Source organism: Schistocerca nitens, chromosome 3, assembly GCF_023898315.1.
Source record: "Schistocerca nitens isolate TAMUIC-IGC-003100 chromosome 3, iqSchNite1.1, whole genome shotgun sequence".
Taxonomy (NCBI): Eukaryota; Metazoa; Arthropoda; class Insecta; order Orthoptera; family Acrididae; genus Schistocerca; species Schistocerca nitens.
In genome coordinates, this window is record NC_064616.1 from 595,781,272 (window position 1) to 595,796,152 (window position 14,881).

Below are 14,881 nucleotides of genomic sequence, written 5' to 3' on the forward strand. Positions count from 1 at the left end.
CTTAAAATGTTCATCTTCTTCAATGTTGAGAAGCATCTCTGTCTCACCAGGAGTCATAGGTATATTGCAACAATTATCAGAAGTTCATATGTCTGAAAATGTTGTTTCTAACTTGTTTTCAGTTATCAGTTATGAACTGAACTTCCTGCTATTATGTACACGAGCATGTTTTTAAGTGGAATGACTGGTAAAATGAGCTCATCAGACAAAATATTAGTCACCTCCATAAATGAGCTGACAGGGTGCATTGGAGTGCTGTAGGATTGGCACTAGGTGTTCACGTGACCCTCCATTGCTGAAGTCAGTCATGACAGTGAAGTGGTGTGTATGTGCCAGTTAGTTGTACAGAATCAACAAAGTATGATGAATTGACTTGGAGACATGACAGAATGGTAGAAAAGAGCTATCGTGTTTGGACTACCCATAACTACACCGTGAATGAAGTTGTCCTTGTTGGTGTGTCAACATGGACTCTCTAACATGTCTACATAGAGTGGTGTGCCTTTCGCAACCATGTAAAGTGGCATAAGAACAGTGGTTGTGAAAATATAACAACCGACAGGGAGTGGAGATGAGTGTCACACTTTGTCAGTGACAGTTTCAAACACAACAAATTGCTGGTGTTTGTGAATGCAGGTCCATCTTGACCAGTTTGAGTGAAAATTACAAAGGGAACTGCATGCAATTTTGGCACCTTGCAAAACATCAGTGGTCACAGTAGTACATCAAGCCGGATATCTTTCATTGGCCCAAGAAACATAGAAACTGGACAGTAGGTGACTGGAATTGTGCAGTGTGTTCCACTGACTAGTGATTTTGGATCTTTTCGAAAGGCGTAGAGTGCACAGATGACCCAGTGAGGTATTTAACCCACACAGTGTAGAGGGTGTACATCAGTCTGGGGGGGGGGGGGTGTTCTGTGTCGTTGGGTATGTTTTGCATATTATATCTTGGATGTATTCATTCAGATTACTATGAAAATTAAGCAGGATGTTTATTTCAACATTTTGGTGACCAAGTGTCACTCTTTCCTATACATTTTAAAAATGAATGTGTTGTAGACACTCTTGTCTTCCAAGAAGACAACAGCCACATTCACAGGCCCACATGCACACGTTCCTGGTCTGACGAACACTTGGGCACACTATTATACTTCAACTGGCCTGCCAAATCGCCAGACGTTAATCCCATAGAATGTGCCAGTAACAATTTGTAACTGCAGTTGAAACATAACAGACAAGATCCCCATAATCTGGTAGCTCTGTGGGATGTAATCCTCAGAGTGGTTTCAGCTGAATATGGCATACCAGAAGATACCTGTAGACTCTATTTGTAGGTTCTGTTCCTTATGAAATTGAGGCCATTCTTTAGGCCACAGGCATTATTACGTGGTATTAGCATTGTGTCTCCAGGGAGGTGACTAATTTTTTGTCTACTATGTTTTACACACACCAACTCAAAAGCACTGAAGAGATATACACTATTGACTCAGTGCTTACCGCTTTAACACAGCTCGCTCTCTCCACAGACACAGGAAAAGTAAGCTGTGTGACTGGGGCTTTCTACTGTGGGATTGCCCAACCACAAGTCCCGCTGGACTCGGCCTACTTAAGTTAGTAAGCTATCCTGACCGCCGTGCAAAGCTAAGTGCTAGGCGAGACATTATTTATTTTTATATGTAAATGTTGTACAATGTAAAAGATTTGTGCCATGTTTATATTTAGTGTGTTGCCTGCAAGTGTTCTTGTGTCCAATTTTTTCACTGGATGTGTATGTGTAGCATATTGTATTTTATTGCTTGAAAACTGAGAGCAGGCACTTCCTTCAAATAGTTTTTCTAAATTCCATTATGATTTTGATATTTATGGATAGATTAAAAGTAGACATCTAAATGTTTCTGAAATGAAGGGAAAATATAGGCTGTCGCTTGAACTACATGCATAAAGACAAATACTCAGCACTTTGCCATCCGCACGTCTCGTACACATTTATTCTCTTGGCACCGGCAGTGCTAATTCAGATTACTTGGCTTGGTGCTGGCCATTCTTTACATTATCAGGAGATTATAAATTGTTAAGTTTTACTAATCACATCGTTAGTTCTCAAAGTTCTCAACCCTGTTCCCCTACTTTCATGAATTTTGAAGATATACGTGCATAAATAAATACAAAACTTGTGTGTTTCATGTATTTGTTTATTTGCATTGTCTTTGGTACTTAGTTTTTCTTTCATATGATATGCAGCAAAACAGTCTCCAAGATGTAACGCAACTCCACAAGACTTGTTGTTTTTCTTTTTTTTTTTGGTTTTGGAACATACATGGCAGTTTCTTCGTTTTTGTTTATTCGTTTTGGAAATAAGTATTAGTTGGTGTTGCTTTATGTCTGTCAACTGGATCATGACGTGTATGTGATGTAGAGGCAACCTCCAAGTTTTGCTGAGAAGCAGGTACATTGTCTTCTATCCACGAACCAGACAATTTCAATAAAAAATCATGAAATCCGGAGACTCTTGTTTTCTGTATTGAAATATTGATATGTATGTATGTGCAATTAAAGAGGTACATGCAAACCTTTTTTTACCATTTTATAGTTTTTCTGTATATAGGATAATAACTCAAATGTTGGTCTGCCCGATCCACTCCTTTCGTGTATTTGTTGTAGCCTAATACACTTTCAGGTTTTTTAATTGTGTAATTGGTGTTGTACATTTTCTTTGGGTGCAGTCAAAGTGGCATTATGTATTGTAGAGATCATTTTAATTTTCTAAGCTCCCCATACCTGTGCAAGTACTTGACCTTTCCGTTGATGACAAGCTTCAAACACATTGACTTTTGTGCACTTTAATTTTTCCGGAATTCCTCTATTTTGCCATATTGTTCCATGAATTCAAATTTTCATTTCAAGTAACTTCTCTGCAAGTTCTACACTGTTATAATAATTATCCATGAAGAGGTGATGCCAATTTCCATAAGAAGGTGTCAATAGTTCCATCACTATTTTTGCTAAAGGCTGTTCATCACCAGACTGTATCTTCAATGAGGACATCTATCCCATACCCGAATCGCACAGCATCCGAATGAGTGTTCCATATTTTGTAATTTTTGACAGATTGTGAACTTTAAAATTTAACAGTCCATGCCACGGTATCATTCCTTCATCAGTTGAGATGTTTTGACTTGGATTAAATGTTTCTATAAACTTTTTGGAAAAATAATCAATTACGAATTACACTTTAAAAAGGTGGTTGGCATTATCCGGTTTATTGTTGTTGTCGGAAAAATGTAAAAATGATAACATTTGTCTGAATCAGTTGCGGGACATTGTTTTGTGAAATATCGGTGTATCTATCAACAGATTCGTCGACCAATATTCATCGAGCCTTGCTTTTTTTACAATTCCCATAAGGATAGCAAGCCAAAACCATTTTCTATATTTGGGTTCTGTAAAGTTGACAAATTGGGCATTTTATGTATTCAGTTTCCTTCTGTTGCAATGTTGACTGTAGTACTTGTTGGTTTCATTGCTAATACATTCAAATAGATCATTTCCAGTACATAATTCTACAATATCCTCGACGCTCAGTGTATCTTTGGGAAATACGATTGGACCCGGAGAGCTTCCAAATTTATTACTGGTCCTCGGTAAATCGAAGTCTGACCACTGTGCACTGTCTTCCTCGTCTGATTCATCCAAATCAGTTGGCAACCGTAGACATCGCCGAATATATATCCGTCGTAAATAATCTTATCGTCTCTTTGAGCTGCCACGACGAAATGGCACAAGTACTTATAAAAATGAGAAACTTGTTGATGTGTATAAGTTATTGTTACCTAAACAAAACGCCAACAGAATGCAAAAGATACTAAAGTGCTATCGGCTGCCACTGTGTGGGACTATGCTCACGACACCACAGTGGTGTCGGTGGCCACTGAGTGATACTATGCACACGACACCACTACGGTGTTGCTGGCCATCGACCGCTATTTTGCGGACGACACCACTATGTTGTCGCTGGATGGCATAGCGTTAAAATACTTTTTTTTGTATCGTGAAGAAAAAAACATTAGCTGTCATTATTTTATAAAGCTACCACCTGTAACGTAGCGAGCATTGGCAATTTATTTCTCACGGTACACATTTATTACAGTCGCACAGTTTGACTCGGTGAATAAGATTATAATAAATATTTTGGTTTTTGTTTCCTCTGTTCTTGATTACGTGATATTCCAGGATAGGTATATTGTTATTTATTATTGGGCATCTTCGAAGTTATATCTTTGTATTATACTTGTTATAGTCTGATTGGCTAGTCTAAAAGAAATTTAATGGCATAGCCAGATCGTGCCAGGACCCCCAGCTGTTTGTGGTGTAAAAGTATCTCACTGCTAGGTACCTGCGTCAAAGTGGCAGGCATAGTTGTCCACAGTTGTTGCAGTCCTCATAGGTCATTCATTGTACAGTCTGAAGAACAGTCTCCGTATATTTATGTTCTTTAAACTACATCCAAATAATGAAGATTATTTATGGAATGCAAATGTGTTATGACATTAGTTAGTTAGTACTATGCTGGAAAATCCTGAATGGAATACAATGAATATAAATACAGTGAGCAGTTGTCTTCATTAAGGTCTCTTTCACCCATGTGTAATTTTCAATGGTGTTAAGTGTCAGCGTAATACAAAGAGTGAACCTAATTACAAGGCAACTTATGAATATGTACAGATGCGCAGTTACTCAAGGGCTGGTTGACAAGGATTTATTTGTTGCCACAGTACTGTTCTTTGTAAATCCATAGTTATAAACTAACTATCTGATGATCTCAAAATTGTTACTAGCCATGTGTGTACTGTATCAGTAGCTTTCCCCCCCCCCCCCCCCCACTCCCCTCCTGCCCTCCCCCAACTCTCTCTCTCTCTCTCTCTCTCTCTCTCTCTCTCTCTTTCTCCACCACATACACACCGGCAACAAGAAATCAAGAGATAGAGAAATCATTTCAATTATGATAAACCCGTACACACACATTACTTTCACCATTATAGTCACAATCCATTATAGACAATTTTCTAGATTTTCCATAGAACTTATTTCAGTACTATGTGAAACCACAGAGAACCTAATTTTTAATGTAGAAATAAGGAACCCTCTCCGTACTGAATAGTTTTGAAATCACATTTACAGAGGTTCATTTTTTACTATTTTACTACTTTTTATTCATTCATCTTTTTTATACCTCTGCTAATATTGGTTTAAACATTTACATCAGTTTAAAAATTATAATCAAATAATGAGAGGAATTTAGCATTGAACACACTTCTAATCTGAAATTTTTCCCCAGGTTTGTTGATGTTTGTTTTGGCCTTGAGAAAAGTCCATCACAGCAAGTTCAACATCCTCCATTCCTTCCGGTTTTCTGTCGCCCTTTTTGCTGCTGTGTACAATGCATTTATCTAGATGTTCCCCCCCCCCCCCCCCCCCTCCCGTCCTAGCCAATTTTTTCCGTTTTCCGTCCTCTTTATTGTTTCGAATATTTGTCTTTTCTCATTTCCCTTCCGAACGTTTCCTAATTCCTAATATAATCTGTCCATTTCACACCTTCCGTTATTCTCCAATTATATATTTCAAAAACTTCTAACCATTTCACCTTCCTCTATTGCAGTGTTCGTGTTTTGGCACCATACTGCCATTCTGGGCAACCAACAATCCATGCAGACATCTCGCTAATATTTTGTATTTGTTCGTTTTATTGGCCATAGAAAATGTTCCCCTCTGTGCCATAACATTACATTTTCAATAGTTATTCTTGTGTTTATTTCTTGATTACATGTTGTGTTACTGGTTGTTATGGATTCTAAGTACCGGAAGTTATCAGCTTGTTCCACTAACTCCTCTTAAGTTTTCACTTTCATCTTTCTCGATTGCCTTGTAAAAATGATCCCCTTCATCATTTTCACATTTATTGAATATTGTATAAAGAAAGATTATTTCTTTTCATATATACTTCCTGTAAATGCAGTTCATAATGAAAAGAGATCTGTGACCAATTATGCAGTCACTTACCTGATTAGACCAGTTATGTAGTCTCTTACCTTATTAATACAGGAAAAGCTGTTTAAATCATGAAGATGAAAACAAACCTTAACAGTTTTGCCAGACCCACTTCAGTCACAAGTTTGCTTACTGAATCAGTAAAGGCTTTTTAAAAAATACATTGCCTTAAAAAAATAATGTTGGTGGAAAAATGTCACTTCCATACACTCTAATCTTCTGTAGTTCTTATTGTGTACTGTTACTGTTTTGCTAGGTGATGTGGCTGATAATGATGCACTTAATGCGTCCTCTTTTAAGAGACTGCATGTTTTTTGTAAGAAGTAGTATCACAATATGTTGAAATCTTTTAACTTAGGGCGAGAGTTTCAATGAATTGAGTGTGATGTGTCATGAATGTTTAGTGCTGTACTTCACCAAAGTAAAACTTTTTGATCATAAACCTTCGGACTATGGTAAAAGTCAGTCTTGTTGTAGTATCTTGTGCAAATTTAAGACAGCCCCTGTGAAATTTGGAATGAAAGGGGACAGTTAGCACTAGTTTGCAGCATAGTGTCTGGCATGCTCAGATGGCCCAAGTGGAATTGTGCTGCTGACTACAGGCAGGTGAGCTCTGATATGGTAATGCTTGTCATTACTTCAACAGCAGGACTGTTTCTTTTAAAATGTCTTTCCTCTGCTCTCAGCTTTCTCTTTGTAGGCAGATGGTGCCATTAATGTAAGTGCACATTTTTGGATGTTGTTGTTTGTTGTTGTATTTGTTGTCGTTTCTGTTGTTTTGGAATGTCAGATGCTTTTTGATTTTCAGTTTATTAGTAATGCTTTCCTGTTGATTGTTACCTGATGATAAGAAACTGAAAAATTCCAACTCTTCAAAAATTATTCTTGAGAGGTTTGAGTGGTCCTTTTACACTGAACAAGTAACTTCGTATGTTTCTATGCAAGTTGACAGTGAGAAAGTGTAAATCATAAAGCACTATTAAATTACAAGGAGACAGAATGGTGAGCCAGTACTGACTTTGAGGAGGTGAAATTTCAGATACTTCCAATAGAAACACTTTAAAGTAGAAAATACTATTTCTGGTTTTTGAAACTTCTCTGTCCATGCCTCGGGGAGGAAAGAGGGGTTGGCTAGGGAAGGCTGGCAAGGAGAAGCAGTGCACTGGGACCACAGAATGGAGGAAACCCACTTTTGTCACAATGAGGGGTCTCTGGACAGTATTTGAAATTTCGTCCAGTGAAAGCAAGTGCTGGCCACCTGTTTTGTCTCCTCGTCATTTGATAGCTTTCTCAGTTGTATTTTCCTTTTGATAAAAGTTATATGATAGAACAGTAATTCATATTCAATTAGCCAATCTCATCATCAATTACTATAAAATTTGTCTGGTGTTTAAAAAGAAATATTAGTACTGAGGGGTGTGAGTTGGCTACATTTTATATTAGAAAACTTCAGAGTTGCAAAAAAGCAGCTACTCAATGAGGAAAGCTTATCTGCCAACCTTTACGAAACCATTTGCTTAACAGTGCAGTGTACTGAATCATATTTCATGTAATTGTAACTCTGTGGGGAGAGATTGCCTTTGTTTGGCAGTGTGTTCTGTGGAAATTTTCAGTTGCTTTCATATTTAGATAGTGTTTGCACTGTGTGTTTAAACAAAACTTATCACGTGTGACTGAAGTGCATGTCATTTGTTGCTTGTGCTTTTGTGTTATGTAATGTCGTTGTGATTAATGTAGAACAAGGACACCGAGATCCCAACAACCCTTCTGCGCCCCATCCTGGTGAGAAGCTGTTTAAGGATGAAGAACTTGTCAACCTCATAGATCCTATTCTCGGCATGGATGACCTAAACAATGATGGATTCATTGACTACCCAGAGTTTGTGCAGGCACAGCAGAAGTCCGCATCAGGAACTGGTCGTCATTAGGTCACAGGTAGTGGTTGTAAGAACTGTTTCTGATTCTTTTCCCCTCACATTATTAGTATGAATTGTGTAAGTGCTATGGTAATTGTTTTTGTATTTTACTTGCTTTCATTTGTTACCTCATGTTACCAGATACTGGTTTGATTGATATATATTGTGATGTGCTGTTGGCAAAAATATAAGATTTTAATTTTGTTTTATGAAGGTTGAAAGAACTATTTACGCACATATTTCTTAATTAATCTGCTTTGATACATATAGACTTTGATTCAGTCACTCCAATATTTGAATGAGCTTCCTGTTCCACCTATGGAACAGTTATTACATGCGAATTATATTGCTGTTGTGGGGTACTGTACCTTAAATTTGTTAATAGGCAGTTTCTAGAATAAACTCTGCCCTCTCGCACCAAAGTTGTAAACTGCATTAGTGGAATTTAAAGTCATTAGTGTGCTACTTTTATAAGATTATCCAATTCCATAGTCACTGTAGTCTCACTCTAAACCATAGATTTTTCACTGTGCATACTGTTTTTATAAACTAGCTTAAAGCAACACAGGAACCTGACTGGTAGTTTCTCCCTAGAGGCCAGTGTGTGTTTGCAATAATACACACATCAAAAATAGTTTTGCATCACCCCGTTCCCAGAACTCCTGAAGATAGATGTTGACTGTGGGTACTGTATCACAGACACAGTCCCTTTGACTGTTCAGAAATGTCACTAAACTCGCCCAAAGATGTAAACAACAATGCATCAGCAGTGCTTATTGCAACGGTGCCTAGACAGTCAATACTGCAGTTCAATCATGTCCGCATTGTTACTTCTACATCTACATGTACATTTATACTCCGCAAGCCACCCAAAGGTGTGTGGCGGAGGGCACTTTACGTGCCACTGTCATTACCTCCCTTTCCTGTTCCAGTCGCGTATGGTTCGCGGGAAGAACGACTGTCTGAAAGCCTCCGTGCATGCTCGAATCTCTCTAATTTTACATTTGTGATCTCCTCGGGAGGTATAAGTAGGGGGAAGCAATATATTCGATACCTCATCCAGAAACGCACCCTCTCGAAACCTGGCGAGCAAGCTACACCGCGATGCAGAGCGCCTCTCTTGCAGAGTCTGCCACTTGAGTTTATTAAACATCTCCGTAACGCTATCACGGTTACCAAATAACCCTGTGACGAAACGCGCCGCTCTTCTTTGGATCTTCTCTATCTCCTTCGTCAACCAGATCTGGTACGGATCCCACACTGATGAGCAATACTCAAGTATAGGTCGAACGAGTGTTTTGTAAGCCACCTCCTTTGTTGATGAACTACATTTTCTAAGCACTCTTCCAATGAATCTCAACCTGGTACCCGCCTTACCAACAATTAATTTTATATGATCATTCCACTTCAAATCGTTCCGCACGCATACTCCCAGATATTTTACAGAAGTAACTGCTACCAGTGTTTGTTCTGCTATCATATAATCATACAATAAAGGATCCTTCTTTCTATGTATTCGCAATACATTACATTTGTCTATGTTAAGGGACAGTTGCCACTCCCTGCACCAAGTGCCTATCCGCTGCAGATCTTCCTGCATTTCGCTACAATGCTAATGCTGCAACTTCTCTGTATACTACAGCATCATCCGCGAAAAGCCGCATGGAACTTCCGACACTATCTACTAGGTCATTTATATATATTGTGAAAAGCAATGGTCCCATAAAACTCCCCTGTGGCACGCCACAGGTTACTTTGTCTGTAGACGTCTCTCCATTGATAACAACATGCTGTGTTCTGTTTGCTAAAAACTCTTCAATCCAGCCACACAGCTGGTCTGATATTCCATAGGCTCTTACTTTGTTTATCAGGCGACAGTGCGGAACTGTATCGAACGCCTTCCGGAAGTCAAGGAAAATAGCATCTACATGGGAGCCTGTATCTAATATTTTCTGGGTCTCATGAACAAATAAAGCGAGTTGGGTCTCACACAATCGCTGTTTCCGGAATCCATGTTGATTCCTACATAGTAGATTCTGGGTTTCCAAAAATGACATGATACTCGAGCAAAAAACATGTTCTAAAATTCTACAACAGATCGACGTCAGAGATATAGGTCTATAGTTTTGCGCATCTGCTCGACGACCCTTCTTGAAGACTGGGACTACCTGTGCCCCTTTCCAATCATTTGGAACCCTCCGTTGCTCTAGAGACTTTCGGTACACGGCTGTTAGAAGGGGGGCAAGTTCTCTCGCGTACTCTGTGTAGAATCGAATTGGTATCCTGTCAGGTCTAGTGGACTTTCCTCTGTTGAGTGATTCCAGTTGCTTTTCTATTCCTTGGTCACTTATTTCGATGTCAGCCATTTTTTCGTTTGTGCAAGGATTTAGATAAGGAACTGCAGTGCGGTCTTCCTCTGTGAAACAGCTTTGGAAAAAGGTGTTTAGTATTTCAGCTTTACGCGTGTCATCCTCTGTTTCAATGCCATCATCATTCCGGAGTGTCTGGATATGCTGTTTCGAGCCACTTACTGATTTAACGTAAGACCAAAACTTCCTAGGATTTTCTGTCAAGTCGGTACATAGAATTTTACTTTCGAATTCACTGAACGCTTCACGCATAGCCCTCCTTATGCTAACTTTGACATCATTTAGCTTCTGTTTGTCTGAGAGGTTTTGGCTATGTTTAAACTTTGAGTGAAGCTCTCTTTGCTTTCACAGTAGTTTCCTAACTTTGTTGTTGTACCACGGTGGGTTTTTCCCGTCCCCCACAGTTTTACTCGGCACGTACCTGTCTAAAACGCATTTTACGATTGCCTTGAACTTTTTCCATAAACACGCAACATTGTAAGTGTCGGAACAGAAATTTTCGTTTTGATCTGTTAGGTAGTCTGAAATCTGCCTTCTATTACTCTTGCTAAACAGATAAACCTTCCTCCCTTTTTTATATTTCTATTAACTTCCATATTCAGGGATGCTGCAATGGCCTTATGATCACTGATTCCCTGTTCTGCACATACAGAGTCGAAAAGTTCGGGTCTGTTTGTTATCAGTAGGTCCAAGATGTTATCTCCACGAGTCGGTTCTCTGTTTAATTGCTCGAGGTAATTTTCGGATAGTGGTTCAAATGGTTCAAATGGCTCTGAGCACTATGCGACTTAACTTCTGAGGTCATCAGTCACCTAGAACTTAGAACTAATTAAACCTAACTAACCTAAGGACATCACACACATCCATGCCCGAGGCAGGATTCGAACCTGCGACCGTAGCCCACGCCCGGCTCCAAACTGTAGCGCCTAGAACCGCACGGCCACTGCGGCCGGCTTCGGATAGTGCACTCAGTATAATGTCACTCGATGCTCTGTCCCTACCACCCGTCCTAAACATCTGAGTGTCCCAGTCTATATCTGGTAAATTGAAATCTCCACCTAAGACTATAACATGCTGAGAAAATTTATGTGAAATGTATTCCAAATTTTCTCTCAGTTGTTCTGCCACTAATGCTGCTGAGTCGGGAGGTCGGTAAAAGGAGCCAATTATTAACCTAGCTCGGTTGTTGAGTGTAACCTCCACCCATAATAATTCACAGGAACTATCCACTTCTACTTCACTACAGGATAAACTACTACTAACAGCGACGAACACTCCACCACCGGTTGCATGCAATCTATCCTTTCTAAACACCATCTGTACCTTTGTAAAAATTTCGGCAGAATTTATCTCTGGCTTCAGCCAGCTTTCTGTACCTATAATGATTTCAGCTTCGGTGCTTTCTATCAGCGCTTGAAGTTCCGGTACTTTACCAACGCAGCTTCGACAGTTGACAATTACAATACCGATTGCTTGTGTCAGGAAGGGCTCTCAACGAGGGAAGTGCATCTCGGAGTGAACCAAAGCTATTTTGTTCGGACATGGAGGAGATACAGAGGCCGCCCAAGGGCTACTACTGCAGTGGATGACCGTTACCTGCAGATTATGGCTCGGAGGAACCCTGATAGTAATGCCACCATGTTGAATAATGCTTTTCGTGCAACCACAGGACATCATGTTACAACTCAAACTGTGCGCAATAGGCTGCATGATATGCAACTTCACTCCCAATGTCCATGGCGAGGTCCATCTTTGCAACCATGACACCATGCACCGTGGTACAGGTGGGCCCAATAACATGCCGAATGGAGCAGTCAGGATTGGCATCACATTCTCTTCATCGATGTGTATTGCATATGCCTTCAACCAGACAATCATCGGAAACGTGTTTGAAGGCAACCCAGTCAGGCTGAATGCCTTAGACGACACACTGTCCATCGAGTGCAGCAAGGTGGAGGTTCCCTGCTGTTTTGGGGTGGCATTATGTGGGGCCAACGTACGCCATTGGTGATCGTGGAAGGTGCCGTAATGCATTACAATATGTGAATGCCATCCTCCGACCGATAGTGCAACCATATCGGCAGCATATTGGTGAGGCATTCGTCTTCATGGATGAAAATTCGCACCCCCCTCGTGCACATCTTGTGAATGACTTCCTTCAGGATAATGACATCGCTCGACTAGAGTGGCCAGCATGCTCTCCAGACATGAACCCTATTGAACATGCCTGGGATAGATGAAAAGGACTGTTTATGGACAATGTGACCCACCAACCACTCTGAGGGATCTACACTGAATCACCATTGAGGAGTGGGACAATCTGGACCAACAGTGCCTTGATGAACTTGTGGATGGTATGCCACGACAAATACAGGCATGCATCAATGCGAGAGGACGTTCTACTGGGTATTAGAGGTACTGGTGTGTACAGCAATCTGGACCACCATCTCTGAAGGTCTCGCTGTATGGTGGTACTACATGCAATGTGTGGTTTTCATGAGCAAGAAAAAGGGCAGAAATGACGTTTATGTTGATCTCTATTCCAATTTTTTGTACAGGTTCTAAAACTCTCGGAACCGAGGTGATGAAAAACATTTTTGATGTGTGCATGTGATATACAAGCATTCATGAAAGTGAAAGATTAATAATGTTTATGGTAATGTCATTTTTGTGGATTGTTCAGAAATCTCACGCCTAGTGATAGCATTTATACTATTTATGTCAATGACAGTTACCTGAAATACTGCAAATAAGGCCATTTTTACTTCACTAATTTATAATTTTATTCCTTTATGAGAAAAAAATTGCTGCTTTGTCGTCCTACTTTGATATCAAATTTTCTTTGATATCTAAATTTATATACACAGTTTACAGAATTGTCCATATCTGCCATATGGTAGGTACGATAGGCAATAATGGCTATCAACATAACTTTCAAGTCCAGGAACACTAGGTCCTCCTGTACCTCCACGTACAATGGCTACAGTGAGCCAACCATTACCACGATCGAAAGTATCATTAATGTCAATAGTAAAATTTAGTCTACAACCACAGAAAACACAAGGTCCGTCGACAAGTGCAGTAGCAGCAACACTCTTCACTGGTATGCAGTTCTTCTTGTCTCCAGCTTGACCTTGCTGACCTCGTGCAGCTGCGGCTGGCTTACGCAATCGTGGCGGCGCGCCAGCGAACGCCCACACCCTAGAACAACCGGTGTGCGCGTACGGGATAACACTCCGCTGGCACTGTGAAAATATTCTAAGTCTGAGCTACTGCAAATACTATATAAGTGAGCGAGAGCCGCGCAGAGGCTCATTCGCTCTGCTGCTGCTGCACAGGCAACTGCATTGAACGCCGCCACAATGCCTTACAGGAGATTTCGTCGCCGTTCTAAACAGACAGTTTATAAAACCATCGAGAACATAGAGTTCGCTACAACAGCGTGAGACAAGAAGAACCGCATACCAGTGAAGAGTGTTGCTGCTACTGCACTTGTCGACTGACCTTGTGTTTTCTGTCTTATTAGCAAGTGTGTGGTGAGATCTTCTTGCATTGTACATACACATACTCGATTTTCACTTTTTTAGATTACATTATCTGGAATGTAAAGTATTAATAATAAATGGAACATTAAGTTTCATTCTACATCCAGAATTCCATTTAATTCTCGCTCTTTCAGTTGGTCCTAGCACAATACTGTATGGGGTGACTGTTTCCATTTCAAATTTGTTTTGAGAAACACTACAAAGTAATTCACATTATTGCTATTACTTTTAAAAGTTTCTCAATTTGTCACAAATTTGATAAATGTTAAGAGTTTTTTTTCCATTCTTAGAACTGTTTGTATTATTTCACTACACATGGGCTGTGGGCAAAACATAAGTACTCAGATGTGAAAGAGTAAAGGTAATATTTTGTACATTTGCACACTACAGAACTTTAAGTACAGTTATTATGTGAGGTGTGTGTAATTAATGTCATAATTTTTTGAGAGAAGAGAAGGATCTAGTTAAAGTTATTATTTTTGACTACTTTTGTAGGAGTAAATAGTGTTACAAGCTATTGAAAGAAATACAGATGACCAAAAATATGAAAGAAAGAAAAGAAGCTATCCCTGTATTGCCTTAGAGAATTTGAAGTTGGTATATGATGGTACACAGCATACATTATTTAAGTGAGAATAAAATGCTTGTTTATCAGTGCTAGATTAGATTTCTCACTTTCACTTTTCCTGTGTCAAATAATTTCATCATGTGTAGTGTAGTGTCTGCAGGTCTTTTTAAGAATACCGTACAGTGTGCTCTTCAAAACTGCAAAGCACAATTAAAAGCAGATTCATTTGTAAACTGAGGTATATACCAATTTTTAATTGGTATTATAAGAGTATTTGGAGCTAGAGTAGTCCTAGTAACCAATCGTGAGACCTGCCAAGATACCCAAACAGAACAAATATTTAATACACTTTGAATGTTCTAAAGAAACATGTTGTGTGCCTGGAGTATGCAAAGCGTCAGGCATCCTTTACATTAATAGTATGTTATCTGCTGCA

General features: G+C 39.6%; 1 protein-coding gene across 5 annotated transcripts in view; it reads left to right on the forward strand.

Annotated features, from left to right (window-relative positions):
* The window catches only part of LOC126248514 (uncharacterized), a 75,458-nt gene that overhangs the window by 53,072 nt on the left and 7,505 nt on the right, over nt 1–14,881 (forward strand). For 2 of the 5 annotated variants that reach the window (XM_049949561.1, XM_049949562.1), the window contains exon 5: nt 1,529–1,612. The exons of 1 other annotated variant lie outside the window; for it this stretch is intronic. In XM_049949561.1, the coding sequence (XP_049805518.1) occupies nt 1,529–1,612 (84 nt within the window). Of the gene's footprint in view, nt 1–1,528; nt 1,613–7,784; nt 7,992–14,881 lie in introns of all 5 variants that reach the window. 2 more of the 5 variants (XM_049949564.1, XM_049949563.1) reach the window with 2 other exon arrangements.